This window comes from Denticeps clupeoides, chromosome 7 (genome assembly GCF_900700375.1).
Source record: "Denticeps clupeoides chromosome 7, fDenClu1.1, whole genome shotgun sequence".
NCBI lineage: Eukaryota > Metazoa > Chordata > Actinopteri > Clupeiformes > Denticipitidae > Denticeps > Denticeps clupeoides.
In genome coordinates this window covers 6,696,626-6,714,255 of record NC_041713.1, presented here as the reverse complement: position 1 = coordinate 6,714,255, position 17,630 = coordinate 6,696,626, and the positions used below count along the sequence as shown (strand labels likewise).

The following is a 17,630-nucleotide window of genomic DNA, read 5'->3' as shown; positions in this document are numbered from 1 at the left end:
ATCAAAGTGGTATCCAAGTTAAGTCTTAGAAAATAAACGCTAACTGATGCGCGTCTGCAATAAATACGATTCTGCATGACCAAAATAAAAATCAACAAACGTAAATTATTTCAGCCACTGGTAACAAGAAGTAGATTTGAGAAGTCGATCTGAGTGTATGAACAGTATTAGTGAGTCGGCACCAGGTTTTACGTCACCAACAACGGACGGGGACACGCCCTCTTTTACAAATAAGGAAGCGCCTTCCTGCCTAAGCCCCTCCCACCGCGTATGAGTCCTGAGCTGAAGGTGAATTTAGAACGTGTTTCGCGCAGACCGCAGGGACGGAGGATTATTGACTATTGAGGAATATCATCTATTTTCGCTGTTTATTCTAGTTTTAGAATAAAAATGCAGTAAACGTACAGTTTTCCATAATTAATAGATGAGTGTTACTTTTTAAAGTTTTTTTTTATTAAGCTTTGTTGACTTTGGAGGTGTGTTACACTTTTAACTGCTGATAAGACGATGGATTATTAATCTTTTTCAAAAGAAGATCATAAAGAAATGGGAAAATGGCAACTAACAATGGTAATGGCTCCATAATTCAACTGATTTGTGTTAGAACTTAAGGCTGCTTGGCTTTGTGCAAAGCTGTTGCTTTTGGTGTCAGGGCTGTGCTGTAAAACAGTCAAGTGGTGCCCTTGAAATAATCAGAATTACTGATAAAGACAGACCGGCAGTAATATTCCATCATATAGGCACCTGTTGGTCATAATTCATTAGACTACTGTAGAATGTAAGGGGCTTCTGGGTGTGGGAGGAAAGGAGGTTATGGTAGCGCTCAGTTGCTGCTGTCCGTCCAGCGTGTGGTATCACACCACATGTTCATAATGATACTGATACACCCTACTGTACATACCAGTCATACTGGAGCATATGGGTCAGGAGTCTAAATATCTAGTTGCAGATGTTTTGGTCCCAGTTTGTGCCTTGCTTTGTTTTGTAATATGAAACTAGATGAGTTCTATATATAATGTGCCTTGTCTCCAGACATGTAAAAATGTAGAAATGTAAAATGTTCTTGCTTTTAGTTTCTAATGCCATAAAATATGCACTTTGAGGTCAAATAATTTTTTTTGCTTGTATGAACTGGTCTTATATCCTACAGCCACCTGGTCAGAACAGGCTCGCCTGCGTCTTAAACAAATGCGATGTACGCTTGTCATGCTCACCATCACGTACCATCAGGCACCTGTGGCGTGTGACATCATGCTGATTTAAAACTGATAATGCTCCGTCTCTAACTCATTCTCTACATTACTGGCATTGTTGTTGCTGCTGACCTGAGGATACGCCGTTTAACATCAGTACATCTAAAACCTGACTGTTCAGTTTTACTACAGACTACTACAGCAGATAGCAAATATGCATGATGAGGAGGGAGAACAAAGCGCTGTGTGTGTATTGAAGGACAATTGAAGTGCAAATGTAAATTGTATTTGCATAATTTTAGCAAAAGATCTTTCCACAAGGCCCTCACCAAGCTTTTGTGGTCGTAATTGAATGTTCATTGCTTACAAATTCAGCCCACGCCAAGTCTGCCTTGAAGATATTGAACTGTAGAGCTTAAATGCATAGAAGTAAGAGTCAGGGAGTTGTACAGCTGAGTCTCCCTGAATTTAACTTATTTTTTCAGCACATCCCACATCCCATGCCTGATAAGACTGATATCTGTGTAATTTGGGGGCCAAATAAACACCTTGAACTTTTTACCATGATCCTAAATTTGCAGATAATTTTCTTGCTCCATATGTGGTCTTCAACAATCTTTTATGTGTCAAAATAACACCAACATGAAACCCGCATTCCAGGCTTTCAGGTGGATGAGAAATGATGGTCATGTGTACCAATCAGCCTTGGCCACCCATGACCCTGTCACTTTCCTTGGGTGGTTTCAGTAGATAATAAACACTGCCTGCCAGGAACATCTCAGCCAGGCTTGCTGTTTTTGACCTACAGTTAATATTTTCAACTCACTGACTGGTGCCATTGTAGTAAAAACATAAATAATGTTTTACGAGACCTGAGCTGAGCAGTGATCCTGTAGGACTTGTTTATTGTGGTTTATGAGGTTTCGAAGTAAATAATGATGCAGTGTAATATTATTTTGCTTAAGTATCTTAAGCAAAATTAAGTGTGTGTCTGTGTGATTATAAAATGATTTGTTACACTAAAATGTGTGAAGCAGTTGCATATGAGTTTTAAAGGAAACATAACTATGCTAATAATGCTGCATGATCATCAATTTCTAACCCCTAACTATTATATTTAAGCATTTGTACTAGTAATACTTGAGGCTCTTCAAAACAATATTCTTAGCTGGAATCATTACAAATACATTGATTATGATTATATACGTTCTGTGTAACTTTTCCTCTAGTTGAAAAAAAATCTGTATATTTTCACTAGTTTGGGGTTACATTTTTGAATTGAATTTTTTTCAAAATGTGCCTAGGATTGAATAAGAAGAGGCTGAAAGGGTTAAGGACTAATGTTTACTACATTATGAACTTTATCTGACTTTGATATCTCCCCATGCTTCTCCCAGGACCCTGTACAGGAATGGGGTGAGGAGTTTGAGGATGGCGCAGTGTATGGGATAACACTCCGCCGGGAGCCCGTCCAGTCCCCTGCCGAAACCGGCGACTCCCCGCCCTGCGTAGCGTTTGTCCAGTACCGGACGAGCAAGGTGCGAAGGCTGAAGGCGGCCACCCTGGACAGGATTGTGTCACACCTGCTGGATCCTGGCTGCCAGGAGCAGGACTACGGACAAATCCTCCTCTCCACATACAGAACTTTCACTGACACCTCGTCGCTCATCGAGCTGCTCTTCCATAGGTGGGTAACCTGGCTGGGCAAAACAGGTTCTCTGTCTCATGATGGAACTCATGGAACTTGCTTCTGAAAAACATTTCAAGCTAGAATATGTCACCGATGAGTGTAAACCTCAAGTTCGCAGTGTGTTTATAGTTGGCTGAGGCTGGAAGGCTAAGCGCCTGCAATTTGCCGTAAAATGCGCCAAACTTGTTTAACTTGGTTACAAAAAGCTGGAGCCTTCAAAGACTTTGTTGTGACACAAATGAATAGGTCTGTTCAAAACAAGATAAAAAAAAACAGCAGTTATTCTCTCACACAGATGGGTAGCTGAGATCATTGCATCGGCCTATATTTAACTCCGCCACATTTGCCCACTTGTTGCACCTTTGATGTGAAAGATAAAAGGTTGCGCTTACTAGGGATCTAATACGGCTTTCCAGACCACAGCAGATGTGTTCAGTAGCAGAATATGGTAGCCACTGTGGCCATTCATTCCATTGCAAATCCTTTATTGTTGTCCATTTTCTTCTTCAATCCTACAGACGCCATCTTACTTCAGAAGCGGACAACATTATTTGCTATAAAAGGTCAGAGCCTCTCTGATCAATCCTGTTTTGTTGTTTTTTTTTAAAAAGGTCATCTGCTATAGGAATGAGATGCTGGTTGAAGAGCATTTTTGAACTGAAGGTGTATCTAGTGATGTTTAACATGGCTGACAGATGTTTGAATGTGTCCCTCAGCCCGCTGCAGACGCTGGCACACACATGGCTTGAGGAATGCAGTGATGACCTCTGGGATCCCCCACATCATCAGGGCCTTCGGTACCTTTTACTCCATCTTCGCCAGCACCCCTGCCTCCACACTCTTGCCCAGCGATGTGAGGCTCTGATGAAGAAGTTTCAGGGCCAAGGTATGAACTGCAACCCCATAAATCTATTGTCTTTGTACGTTCAGTCTCGCCATTGATGAAGAAATTTCTATTCCTTAATAATCCTCAGGTTTTGTTCGGGCACACACTTAATAATAATAATAAACTGTACCTGACCAAACCTGTCTAGAGCAGTAGGACAGAGAAGCACTGTCCTCTTCAACTGTACTTAGGACTGGTTGTTCTTTCCCTGACTAGTACTGGAAGTTATAAAGCCACAGGAAGAACCGGAGGAGGCAGAGCTGGAACTAGAGAACCCCTTATGTCAAGGGGACTTCATGGACTTCTCAGTCACAAGCATTGGCGAGCAGCTGACCCAGTGGGACTGTGTAAGTCTCGGCCACCACGGACTGGCCAATCACAGGCTTGCATCTCGTTTACCATTGTCCATCCATTGTACTTGTGTTAGGAGCTGTTCATGAAGGTGGTGCCGTTCCAGTGCCTGGGCAGCGTGTGGTCACAGAGGGACAAGGAAGACGTCTCCCCCACAGTTCGTGCCACCATCGCTCAGTTCAACGCCATCACCAACCGGGTCATCACGTCCCTCTTGTGCCCATCGATCACCTCAAGTCCCGCCTGCCGATGTTCAAGCCCTGCACAGCGGGCACGCGCTATAGAGAAGTGGATTCGGGTGGCGCAGGTGAAGCATTCTATGGATTAGACGTCAAGCAAATCATTTTTGTTGCATCCTGTGTCAAAGGATAATCAAATATTTTGTTGCTTTTTCGCAAATTGTCCCATTTCAACAGGAGTGTAGGGCACTGAAGAACTTCTCGTCTTTAAAAGCCATCCTTTCTGCCCTTCAGTCCAATCCCATCTATAGGTTGAGGAAGTCGTGGGCCTCTGTTTGTAGGTTAGTGGATCAGATTGTACATCATGACATTGACATTTGTCATCTTGCTTTTAAAGAGCAGTTCCAATCAAATGTGACACTATAATAGACATGTTGTGTTTGGATCAATAGCTAATCTAATAGCATGTCTTCGGGATTTATGGAAGAAAACAAAAAAGAAGTGCTTGCTAACTCTCTGTATCTTGGTGAGAAGTGAAGTGATTGTCATTGTTAAACACTACAGCACAGCACACAATGAAATGCGTTCTCTGCTTTTAACCATCACCCTTGGTGAGCAGTGGGCAGCCATGACAGGCGCCCGGGGAGCAGTGTGTGGGGACGGTGCTTTGCTCTGTGCCACCTTGGGGGATCGTGATTCGAAACGGCAACCTTCAGATTACGGGGCCACTTCCTTAATCGCTAGACCCCTAAGGCAACCACTGCCGCCTAGAAGGAAGGTACTAGAAGGAACCAAGTACCCTCCTAGCCGTCATTATGTCTCAAACCAAGAAGACAAACAAAAAAACAACAAAGGCAAAAAAGGAAACCCATCAGACAAACTATCAAGCACTTTGGGTCTAAGGCTTGTTGCTTACCAGCATTTAAGAGCAATGCCAAATAAGGCAAGAAAATGAACTTTCAAAATGTCTGAAACAGTGCAAAAAAACTCCCGTCCCCTTCTGGACAATTTAGACCCCGTTCTCTCAGTATGTCACATGCCAAGCTGTATTGTGTCTCCTCCCGTCTTCCTGTTTCCCACCATTTTCTTTGCTCGTAACAGGCCTTGTGTACAGGACATCAGTGGACATTCTGACATTCACAGAAGCTCCTCGGGCCCTCATATATGTAGTACATACAGTAGAGGCCAAAGGTTTGGACCTTCCCTTACAATGTGTTTTCTTTATTTTCATGACCATTTACATTAGTAGATTCTCACTGAAGGCATCAAAACTATGAATGAACACATGTGGAGTTATGTACTTAACAAAAAAGGTAAAATGACTGAAAACATGTTTTATATTCTAGTTTCTTCAAAATAGCCACCCTTTGCTCTGATTACTGCTTTGCACACTCTTGCCATTCTTTCGATGAGCTTCAAGAGGTCGTCACCTGAAATGGTTTTCCAACGGTCTTGAAGGAGTCCCCATAGGTGTTTAGTACTTGTTGGCCCCTTTACCTTCACTCTGCAGTCCAGCTCACCCCAAACCATCTCGATTGGGTTCAGGTCCGGTGACTGTGGAGGCCAGGTCCACATAACTCCACATGTGTTCATTCATAGTTTTGATGCCTTCAGTGAGAATCTACCAATGTAAATGGTCATGAAAATAAAGAAAACACATTGAATAAGAAGGTGTGTCCAAACTTTTGGCCTGTACTATATATAGTGCCTATATAGTACCTGTTGTGCTAAATGTATGGATTATGTTCGTGCATGTACCGGATGATTAAAAAAACTTTGTTTCGGGCACTTCAGGGAAAGCATGTCGATCTTTGAAGGCCTCTGCGAAACATTGCCGGATGAAAACTGTGTGCTGACCAGCAGAGAGATCCTAGTGGAGGTGAGAACAACATGAACCCCCTAGAGAGACAAGACTACATTTATTTTTTAATTCCAAACAAAAAAAAGTTGCGTTTTATACTTTCAAACCTGAACACACTCACGTGGGTCACCATTCGCTACCCTGTTAAGCAAGACTTGACCTACTTAATGGGAGTTTCTTGTTCAGTGCTGTCCTGGAAAGCAGCCCGAAACATTTTAATCTTGGAAATGTAATTATGAAATGAAACTTCTCTTTGCTGCCATAAATCTTTTAAGCACACAATTTAATCTTTTGTGAAATAATCTGCTGTGGCTCAGGCCACTGAAACTGGCTCAGGTTCAAGTCCGAGCTGGTCACAGCACATGGAAAAGTGCCACTTAATTATTGACTCGCTTGCTGAAAGAGAGATTTCTTTTTTAGTTTTTAGTTTACCAAGCATCCTGCTGTTTAGGCACTGGCATGCATGCAAGGAGATCCCATGTTGTCCTTCTACTTCAACTGCTGTTCACTCAAATACAGATGTGCAGGCATGACCGTTGCAGTTCATGGCAAGATAATTAGTGATAATGTGTGTGTGCATTTTAGCATTTCCAGTAAAATCCAGTGGGTTTTTTTTAAAGATTATAATAAAAAGTATAATAATTTTAGCCCATCGTGTATTGAATGGTGCTGGTGTGAGACACTACGTGCAGACGTGCTCATAAGAGGAATGCATTCAGTCACACTCTTACACACATTCTCTCGTGTCACTTAAATTTGTCCTTGAGGAGCTCTGAGGAGTTCTGTGCCTGCTTAACCCTCCAAAATGTGCGTCAGCAAAGCCCCAGGTTGGACATGAGTGTCCTAAGGCACAGTGATGCATGTGGGCCTGTGTGTGCGGGCATGTGAGGGAGGGAAGATCATATTCGCACAATGTTGCATCAGTTCGGTGTTTCAGTAGGACATCCTAATCCACTTGACGAGAGATTCGGTCTCAGTTGCTCCCTGACTACTTTAATCCGCAAAAAAAACTATTAGCAAAGTAGATACGGGTCTTATCAATGTCTAAAAATTGTAGATTTTAAATTGCACAGAATAACTACCTGTCATTCTTGACATATTTTTTGTTCCATGCTGTGACCTATTCTGCACTTTTTTAGGGACCAGCTATTGTTGGAGACAGGGCCATTATTAGAAGTTGTATGATGCATTATTGAGCAGTTAAATCTGTGGTATTCACGTGACTGGTCTGTAAATGTTAAGTGTTACATCATTGTTGTGTTACCTTTTTCCCTTTTAGGATGGAAGCCAGCCACCCATGGATAACCTTTCCCCCAGGGCTTCCAAATATTGTCCCATGTCCAGACAGATGGTAATCATAGAACCTTAAATCCCGTTCTCACTGAAAAAAAAATCCTTCACTTGGCTTGGTGTGACACCAGTGATTGGAAGACAACTGCCAGTGAAAAAGCAGACTCAGCTCCCGAGGGCAGCGCAGTGATGGAGAAGGGAAACAAGGGATGTGGGCAGAATTTAGCCAATTCAGTGGTTTTCACAAGAAGGTCATGCTACAATTAGTGCAACGCCAGGCAAACTGTCTCTTAAAGAACATAGTATAGTTAGATTTAAGAACCTAAAATTCAAGCACTTGAGGCATAAATGTATATGATGTAGATATAGAATGAGATAAGTTAACAATTGGAAATTGCCAAAAAATCTGTGTATAACATAAAGAAGATTGTGCTTTTCTCTCCACAGAGTACCAGTAATGGGGTTGTGCCATATCTGGGTACCTATCTAACGGTGCTTACAATGCTAGACACAGCCCTTCCAGATACTGTGGAGGTAAAAAAAATGCAGATGTTTACACAAAGAACAATAGTTATTACGAATTATGACTCATGGACATTTTATTCTATCTTTATGTCAACAGGGAGGCCTTATAAATTTTGAAAAGCGAAGGAGGGTATGTTTTTTTTTTTTTTTTGCTATACATTTACAGCACAGTATTTTTACTATTGATCCTCCAGTACATCAGCCATAAAATAATGACCATTGTTGAGTAGGTCCCCTTTTCCCACCAAAGCCGATCCATTGAGACAAGGACTCCACTAGACCTCTGAGGGTTTTTGGTGGTGTCTGAGTTGCGAGGTAGTGTCTCCATGGATCAGACTTGCTTTTGCAGCACATATCACAGAGGCTCCATTGGGAGAATTTGGAAGCCAACTCAGCACCTTGAACTCGTTGTTTTCTTAGTACTTTTTTCAAGGAAGGCATGAACTTTATATAAACATGGGTCAGCAACAGTATTTAGGTATGCGGTATGTGTCAAAGTAACAGCTATGCGAATGGATTGGAACATTTGCAGTAGCTCTTCTATTGAATGTCCATCAGTGTGGACCACATTTGGTAGGTTCTGACCACTACAAAACTGCATCCTAGTTTTGGCTCACCACAATTTGGCGCTAGAGAAAAGTAGCTCAGCTCCTCATACTTTCCCATTTTTTCTGCTTCCAACACATCTAGCAGAAGTTCAAGGACAAAATGTTCACTTGCTATCTAACCACACTGTACCGAGATAATCAATATTGTCATCCCCATCTGTCATAAAGTTATGGCTGAGCAGTGAATACACTGATACAATCTAAGATGAAGATCGTTGCTGATCTTTGCCAGTATTTCACGATTCCCTCCCTCCTGAACGTTTTCCTGCAGGAGTTTGAGGTTCTTTCTCAGATCCGCCAGTTGCAGGGCTCCTGTCTGCAGTACGCGCTCCCTCGCCATCCCCAGGTTGCCGCCTGGCTGCAGCAGCCGCGGCTGCTGTCTGATCAGGAGAGGTAGGTTTCACAGGCCACTTCTGCTAGATGAACTAGCTATATAGAATATATTCTCATTTGTTTTCCATTTTGTTAAGTTATTCATGAACTTTGTGTGTGTGTGTGTGTGTGTGTGTTGTTTTGTGCCCATTCATCCCCTTTAGCTATGAGCTGTCCCGTGATTTGGAGCCTCCCTTGGACGCTTGTCCTTCCAGTTCCTGGAATCACAAAACCCTCACTAAGAAACTGTCCTCGTGAGTGCTGGTCCATTATATAACAGGGAGATATGCATTTGATATGCACGACATAGATTATCGTCAACTCTCCTGTCAGCAGTGAATTTATTACCCAGTCTAATGATCAATAATGTAGTAATCAGCCTTTGTGTGCGTGTGTGTTTGTGTGTGTGTGTGTATTTAGGTTTCTCACGTTAAATGAAGGCTCAAAGAAACTACACACAGATCAGATCAGTGTGTCATCCTCTGGTTCCAGTGGGTCAGAGATGGAAGATTTCTCCAACTCGTCTCCACTCAGACTAGAGGTACAGATTATTCCATAAAGAAAATAATGATCCCAGCTTGTTCTTGGCCTAGCTTGTGTTTTTCTTGGTTAGTATTCGGTGCTCATGTGGACTTTTGTCCCTGGAGGTAAATAACATGAAACAAGTCGAGTCCCTTATGATTATATTTTAGGAAATCTGCTCCACCCTCAGTCCTGTGAAGAGCCACTGAGGCGTTTGTCCTTGAGAGAAGGAATGTTCAATGGTAACCCAACATGCCCTGGGGTTTTCATACATCAGTGATCCACTCAAAATAGCACTCAAATACTTAGGACAAGTAGCAGCTCTTTGGTTAAAAGGGATTTCAACTGAATTGTTGCAGTGCTTTAACATTTTTCATTGTAGAAATGTGACGCTGTAAGTGAAAAGTGAAAGTAAAGTGATTGTCATTGTGAAACACTGCAGCACAGCACACGGTGAGACAGTGAAATGTGTCCTCTGCTTTTAACCATCACCCTTGGTGAGCAGTGGGCAGCCATAACAGGTGCCCGGGGAGCAGTGTGTGGGGACGGTGCTTTGCTCAGTGGCACCTCAGTGGCCGGGATTCAAACCGGCAACCTTCTGATTACGGGGCCGCTTCCTTAACGGCTAGACCACCACTGCCCCACCTGTGCTTAATTAGCATAAAGAAACCTGCTATAGTTTACATATGAGAAGTGTGGAGAAACTAGTGTTAGCTGAAATGATATAGAACACACACACTTTTGTTGAGTGCATTTTTTGATTGTCTTGTTAAGTGAGGTCATTATAGCGCTTCCGCCTGTAACGCTCCTTACAATTATACCAGCCCATTTCACGGGCACATCAAATTGTATTTTGTTTTTTCTGGAGGAAATTTTTCCCCAGCCAAGTTTTCCTTCTGAATAGATGTGCTCAATAAATAATGGGGTTGGTTGTTCCATGGGAGGCCGCATTTGTAGGGCCGTCCAAATTGGAATGGCTTTAGATTTATATCTACATTTAAATATGGTCTGGTCCCTGAATTTTGGCATCCAAAAGAAAAAATCCCAGAGCCTGTTTTCACCATATCGCAATCGTCTGCATTGTATAGTACAGTAAAGGCATGGTAAGTCATCAAGGATGCAGCATGGATACTGCTGTTATCTCACTCACTTGTTTCTTCCCTCATCAGGAAGGAATGGCGCCATTAAAATAGAATACAATAAAACAGTGTTAAATATGATTATTAGCTCTCATAGGCTTATTAACTTGCCATCTCTGTGTGTCCAGTCCCCAACCAGATCCTGTCAAAGCATAGCCGACTCTTCTCCATCATCCATGTGCTCAGACTCCTGCAATACCTCCACCACTACCTCTGGCTCCCAGTCAGACCTGTCTGCTTTTCCAGCTTCTCCACTCGCTGCAGCTCCACACTCACCCAGCACTGGTGCTCCTTCCCCCTGTACTGTGTCCGCGGGTTCCCTGCCAGTCTACAACCGCCAGGTGGACGACTCCTGCATCATCCGAGTCAGCGTGGAGTGCGGCGACAGCAGCAACGGCAACATGTACAAGAGCATCCTGGTGCGCCTCTCCCCACAAACTTGTGCTGTGTGTGTGACCAAAATTTCAAATTACAATTGGTGTGTGGTGGTTAACAATGTGGCCTCACACCTCCACAGTTGTGAGTTTGAATCCTTGCTCCGACCTTGTGTGTGCTGAGTTTGCATGCTCTCCCCGCGGGTTTCCTCTGGGTTCTCTGGTTTCTTCCCTTCTGTCCTGTCCAAAGGCACACACACTAGGTGGATTAAAAGATTTTAAGGTTTAAATATGGAAACAATTGTTTTGCCATTTTTGCCATTCTTTGTTTGATTCATAGTTACCTAAACCTGAAGGATAGCCTTTATGAAATCTTTAGATATTGAAATATTGGAGCCCCAATATGGTTGAAATTTGAAGTGCCTATTCTCAGACAGAAAGACGGACAAGACAACATAGACAAAATTCTCTGGACAGAGGCTACAGAGTACACATATTGTGGAAAAGGAGCTGATGTAGTACACACTATATCGACATGGTAACAAGGGGAACTTGTTGCCAGGTGTCTAAGACACTCCAATAATTCGTGTGTAGGGTAAAGATGCATAATTAAGAGCTGCGGTGCAAACCAAGTGATGCGGGTGTAGATGGTAATATTAGCGTTTCCTCCGTGATGGGTGTAAAGAGTCTCATGGCATGGGGTGAGACGACCTTCTCAGTCTGTCTGTGGAACAGGGCAGTCATTGGATTATCCATGAGTGACAGGAGCTTGCTCAGCATACATTGCTCTACCATGGATGACATGTTTTCCAGTTCTGTGCCGACAACATAGCCAGTCTTCCTCACCATGATGTTTTTTTTTTGTTCATTATTAAAAATAAAAGCAATGCTTTAATATTAGTGGCGAAATACCTGAGTAAAATCACACTGTTGTTCTTTCTTCTGTACACGATCATTCAAAACCTTTAAGAAAAGTGCAACATTCTTGGGTTACTAGTTAATAATAGACTTTCAGTTTCCGTACAGTGTGTACAACTGTCTTAATGCCAAACTGGGTGTTCTCAAGATAACGCTGACCTGAAAAAGTCCATGCACTGCTTTAACTTAACCTCTCACTGTTTGCCCACTTAATAATATTAATAGTAATAATAATAACGGTTTGTGGTTCCTCCAGCTTACCAGTCAAGACAAGACTGTCCAGGTCATTCAGAGGGCTCTGGAAAAACACAACCTCGAGAGTCTGAGCAAGGAAGACTTCACCCTCAGTCAGGCGTTGACACAGGACCGAGGTGAGGTGAAAATTTAACTTTGTGTTTAGACATTACTTTGTACCGGGGCTTACTGTTAGCCATAAGCAGAGGGGCAGTTTTCTTGTAACTACTCGCAATGAGAACGAATCCTCTCTTCCACCAGAGCTTTTCATCCCAGACAAGGCCAACGTCTACTATGCCATGTCAACATCTGCCAATTACGACTTTGTCCTCCGCCACTGTCCCAAAGGCAACCGAAAACCACTGGTGTCCACGCCCAGCCTGGGCCTGCTGAACGGAGGGCAAAAGTAACAGCGCCATCTGTTGTATGGATTTGTTACCACAAAACGAATGACTTGGACCTCGCGGCCTGGTTTTATTTATTTCGACTGTAGATGTAATCTGGAAAACATAAATGGAGCTGCAAGGACATGCACTTGGTGGTTTGACTTTTGAACTCAAGCTACAGCTCTGCAAGATGACTTTCCGCCATGAAAAGGAAAGAAACACAGCTAATGCTCAATGACCGAAGATGTTAGTGTCACTGTCATTGTTTTTGTTTGACATGCACACTTATGTCCATCTGTGTAACTGCTCCATGTCTGTTTATCCGGTGATATCAGAATGTTCCTCAGAATGTAGTACCAGTTCAATATGTAATATTACATCTGCAGAACCCTGACAAAGACAAATAAAGTGCAATACTCATGAAAACAAGGTACATCTCAGTGGGGGTAGTTCCACTTATCCACTTGGATACTGAAGATACATTCACAAATTACATGCAAAAAATATAAAATTTTGAATGTAGATTTTGGTTTGTGTGACATTGTGAGGTATTTTTGGGCAAGTAACTACAGTACAGGCCAAAGGTTTGGACACACCTTCTCATACAATATGTTTTCTTTATTTTCATGACCATTTACGTTGGTAGATTCTCACTGAAGGCATCAAAACTATGAATGAACACATGTGAAGTTATGTACTTAGGTGAAATAACTAAAAACATGTTTTATATTCTAGTTTCTTTGCTCTGATTACTGCTTTGCACACTCTTGGCATTCTCTCGATGAGCTTCAAAAGGTCGTCACCTGAAATGGTTTTCCAGCAGTCTTGAAGGAGTTCCTTTTTGTTAAGTACATAACTCCACATGTGTTCATTCATAGTTTAATGCCATCAGTGAGAATCTACCAATGTAAATGGTCATGAAAATAAAGAAAACACACTGAATGAGAAGGTGTGGCCAAGCTTTTGGCCTGTACTGTACATTCCGACCACTAAGCTATGTCAAAAGCCCTGATAAATGATAACATCTTGGAATATTTTTTGCAACCTGCTGATACACAAACCCCCCAGATGTCCATGTGTGTTTTTTTGTGCATGAACTGAGCTGTAGCGCGGTTGGTCAGCGGTATTCATTTGCGTGCAGCCGCAGCTACGGATCGTTTTTATCCAAATCACTGCCACCGCGCGGCTGAAACTCTGAATCTGATCCCGTGTCCCTGGCCCGAACACGCCCCGCACCATCCTGCCTGCGCACCATCGGCGTGAACACGCCCACCGCCGCAGCCGGAGTTTCGTCCCACCGCGTACGACCGGGAATTTTTTCTGGGGTGGTGGCCGCTGGCGTGTCTCGCTGCCTGCCGCTTCCCAAGTCGACGCGTCGTGGGAATGTTAGCAGCTTCGAAAGGAAGTCGCCTGGAATTCGACGAATAGCTCGGCGCTCGCACCTCGGTTTCTTTTCGGTCGTATTAAAAAAAAAAATTTACGGGAAAGCAAACCGAAGAACGACTGCGTCCGCCGAGGAGATTTAAGAAGCGTAATTAGCGTTCTCTCCCAACTTTTCTCTCCCCGAGAAGTGCGTTCGCTGCTGCGCCAAAGCAGCCGCCCGTATAAGTTCGGGAAGGAAGTCCGCACTCCGCGGAGCGATGCAGGCCATAAAGTGTGTGGTGGTCGGCGACGGGTGAGTAATTCGAGGGTCCCTCGACTTTTTTTTTTTAATCCACCACGCCAACTGCGTGACCGTAAACGCAGCTGTGCTGTTGCCATCTGCCGTTAGCTGCGTGCTAGCCGCCCCGAGAATGTTAGCGGCTAAGCTAACAAGCTAACATAGAGCAACAGAGTGAAAAGTTTTAACTCTTAGATGTTTTTTTTTAGTAATTACGCTATTGTCTTACGTGGTGCCGAGCGTTTCGTTTTAACTGTAGTTATCTGATGCAATAAACGTGTTTTTTTGGGTTTTTGTAACGTACATGCAACGTGATGGCTACTAGCGGGCTAATCGGTTTGTTAGTTACTTCGTTCAATCTTTTGCTGCTGACAGCGTTCTTTTTATTTTCGCATTTGGTTGTGACACTGAGTTTATATTGACTAATTATGGTCGTATGCCTCGTAATAAGCCCCAACGTTTTATCTTATTTTTTTATTTTTTCATAAACATTGACGTTATCCAGCAGCGTCCTTCCTTTCACACGCGTGGGATTGCTGGGGAGGTGTGGGGGTAGATCTGGGGGTTTATCTGGAAATCTTGCGAATGGGGAACAGACTGGCTTGTGTGCTCAGACTGCGATTGCAACTTTTGTTTCCTGAGACGGGCGCTGGGTGGGAGTTCTCGACGTCTTGATATCGCACCTGCTCCCCTTGCGAGATCAGCCGTGTCCATTAAGCCCCACGGAGCCGGTGACCTGCACTGAAAGGGGGCCGAGAGGCTGCATTTCTCCACGCAGAAGGAGTGGGACCCCCGTGTTGTCATGGGGACTGTCCAGTTTTATTTATTTGTGCAGGCTGCTCATTCTGTCCTCGTTTTCTGTCTCTCAGAGCTGTGGGGAAGACATGTCTGCTGATCAGCTATACCACCAACGCCTTCCCCGGAGAGTACATCCCCACTGTGTGAGTTATTCCCACATTGCGCCTGTCCCGTTTTGAATCCATTCAATCTTATCAAATTCTCAACAAACACAAGTATAACTTATTGATTGTGTGATAACATTCTGGACATGGCAGAAGTCCTTTGCTCATTTTTACATTTCTCTAATTTATCACGGCATAATTGTGAATATTTACATTCTCGCTAGGCTTGGATTATTTCAGTGTGAAGTCATGTTTGTCGTCATGTCCCAGGTTTGACAACTATTCCGCGAATGTAATGGTGGATGGCAAGCCTGTGAATCTTGGACTATGGGATACGGCAGGACAGGAAGATTATGACAGGCTACGCCCTCTGTCTTATCCTCAGACGGTAACGTACTTCCTCTTAGTCCGCCTTCCCCAAGGGACACTGAGGTCAAATATTAACAGCTAAAAAAGTTATACAACTGGCATTTTTTTTAAAAGAATTATACACAGTAATATATTAACATAATGACATGGAGCCTTTTGTATTGCATTTCCTAAAGCGATTGATTGTAACTTTGTGGAGCTGATAATGTCTTTCCTCGTTTTCCACCTTGCCACTCCCATTTCTCGTTTTAGTTTGGCACTAGAAAGATCAGATAACCTGTACCTAACATGAAGTCGCACCCTTTTCCTTTTTTCTATCCGTCTGAGTCATTTTGAGGAAAGCTGACTAATGAGTGTTCTGTATTCTCATAACCAGGATGTTTTCCTGATCTGCTTCTCTCTTGTGAGCCCTGCATCATTTGAAAACGTCCGTGCGAAGGTAAATGTCCACGTCTGGCACAAGGTTTACAGTCGGTCAGTAATATTTAATTATGTAATCTTGTGCTGTATATGTATATAATGTCCACCAACTCCTTTATTCAATAGTGGTACCCTGAGGTGAGACACCACTGTCCCAACACCCCAATCATTCTTGTGGGTACCAAGCTCGATCTGAGAGATGACAAGGACACTATTGAGAAGCTGAAGGAGAAGAAACTTACCCCCATCACTTATCCTCAGGGACTAGCAATGGCTAAAGAAATAGGTACAACCTTTTTTTTTTGTTTATCAATTATCCAATTTTTTTCAATCTGTATCGCTCTGTAAATTTTAATACTGTTTGTTTCTTACAGGGGCGGTGAAGTACCTGGAGTGCTCTGCTCTGACGCAACGTGGCCTTAAGACGGTGTTTGATGAAGCCATCAGGGCCGTGCTTTGTCCTCCCCCGGTTAAGAAGAGGAAGAGGAAGTGCATGCTGCTTTAAATTCAGGCTGTGACATGTCTTCGGAGAAAGAGCGACAGAGCAAAAAATGGGAGGGGGCATCAGTGTTTTCTGTTCTGAGTTCCCATTGTAACTACCAGTATAACTGTATCTCAGCTGCATCTAAGCAAGTTGTTTTTACTAGTAGATGAGGGTGGGGCCAAACACTACCTTGAAAACCCCCCCTTATGTTGTAGACACTAAATCTTAATATTCCAGATGCCTTTTTTGAATTTTTACATGAAGTTTTTTTTCCCCCCCCATGAAGAATCCTAGTTTTGTTTACAGATGGTATCGTATGGAGATAATGCCAAAAACACTGAAAGTACTGGTTGTATTACCTTTATTTTTTTTCTTTCATGTAATGAAACACTTTGAAGGCGTACCAATGCTTCTATTGATCTTAACTCTTCCTAGTGCTTTTGGAGCATGTAATAAATTCTGTAGCGAATCATAGATTTTTCTTCTTTTGCCACAGCACTGACAGTGATTCCCTTCCCCCCTGTTTAACATAGACAAGGAAATGTTGTCCTTGTTCTGTTCAGTGGGAAATGGTCTTGAACTTTTGTTTGTTTCTGATTGATATCTTGTCCGAATGCTACTCTTTAGCACAACACAATTAACCATGAAGCTGACAGTTTTTTTTTTTTTAAATCATTATTTTATATATAGAACTCTTAATGGTTGACGGGCATTTATAGTGCACCCTTTTATTGCAGCTGTGTATTTTAGATCATTCTAGCCAAAGTAACACTTCTTTTTTTGGCATTGTATGTTTTGCCATATTCTGTATCTTTTAATTTGGGTTTTTGATTAGTTTTTTTTTTTTTTTTTGTAGTAGCATGAATCATTTATGGCTTGACACATTCTAGTGTAAATACTGTTTAATGTTCATACTTCTTTAATCTGTTTGCATTTGGAGGCAAAATCAGGTCGTGTGCAATTCAAGCTTCACTGTTGCATATTCCCAAGTCCTTGGAGGCGCTGGTGATAAGAATGATGTAGAACCACCTGCTGTTGCACATCAGACAGTGTCCTCTGCAATTGTAGCCAATGTTTTAGCCCTGTTATGGGTAAATAGATTAACTGAAGGGGAAAAGCAAATAAATAGTCATCTGAGTGGTGTGTCATGTGACTTCATTGACAATATTTTTTCTTGTGGTTCTTCCTCTTATGCAAACCAGTTATTCAACTCCATGAATTTTCTTTCTCTTCGATGAAATGTTGGAAACTCAATGTTTACAGGTGC

General features: G+C 42.7%; 2 protein-coding genes across 2 annotated transcripts; both read left to right on the top strand.

The window, feature by feature from the left end:
• The first annotated feature begins 294 nt into the window (after positions 1–294).
• Positions 295–12,953, top strand: LOC114793615 (ral guanine nucleotide dissociation stimulator-like 1). The gene is made up of 17 exons (XM_028985639.1): positions 295–570; positions 2,591–2,880; positions 3,402–3,446; positions 3,600–3,769; positions 3,986–4,116; positions 4,197–4,427; positions 4,537–4,640; positions 6,094–6,178; positions 7,440–7,511; positions 7,898–7,984; positions 8,073–8,105; positions 8,855–8,976; positions 9,120–9,209; positions 9,376–9,496; positions 10,745–11,035; positions 12,165–12,279; positions 12,404–12,953. The coding sequence occupies exons 1-17, from the start codon at positions 547–549 to the stop codon at positions 12,550–12,552; spliced, it is 2,160 nt and encodes a 719-aa protein (XP_028841472.1). The 5' UTR covers positions 295–546; the 3' UTR covers positions 12,553–12,953.
• An 839-nt stretch (positions 12,954–13,792) lies between these two features.
• LOC114793700 (ras-related C3 botulinum toxin substrate 1) lies at positions 13,793–17,501 on the top strand. The gene is made up of 6 exons (XM_028985800.1): positions 13,793–14,203; positions 15,058–15,129; positions 15,361–15,478; positions 15,836–15,898; positions 16,006–16,165; positions 16,254–17,501. Exons 1-6 carry the CDS (start codon positions 14,169–14,171, stop codon positions 16,382–16,384), a joined length of 579 nt encoding a protein of 192 aa, XP_028841633.1. The 5' UTR covers positions 13,793–14,168; the 3' UTR covers positions 16,385–17,501.
• Positions 17,502–17,630: the final 129 nt, after the last annotated feature.

Excerpts from the sequence above, each read along its gene's own strand:
- LOC114793615 (XM_028985639.1), top strand. The coding sequence starts at position 547 with ATGGGAAAATGGCAACTAACAATG. Across the intron at positions 4,641-6,093 it reads TCGTGGGCCTCTGTTTGTAG|GGAAAGCATGTCGATCTTTG; the intron begins GTTAGTGGATCA and ends CGGGCACTTCAG. Across the intron at positions 7,512-7,897 it reads GTCCCATGTCCAGACAGATG|AGTACCAGTAATGGGGTTGT; the intron begins GTAATCATAGAA and ends TTCTCTCCACAG.
- LOC114793700 (XM_028985800.1), top strand. The coding sequence starts at position 14,169 with ATGCAGGCCATAAAGTGTGTGGTGGTCGGCGACGG. Across the intron at positions 15,479-15,835 it reads CTCTGTCTTATCCTCAGACG|GATGTTTTCCTGATCTGCTT; the intron begins GTAACGTACTTC and ends TCTCATAACCAG. Across the intron at positions 15,899-16,005 it reads TTGAAAACGTCCGTGCGAAG|TGGTACCCTGAGGTGAGACA; the intron begins GTAAATGTCCAC and ends TTTATTCAATAG.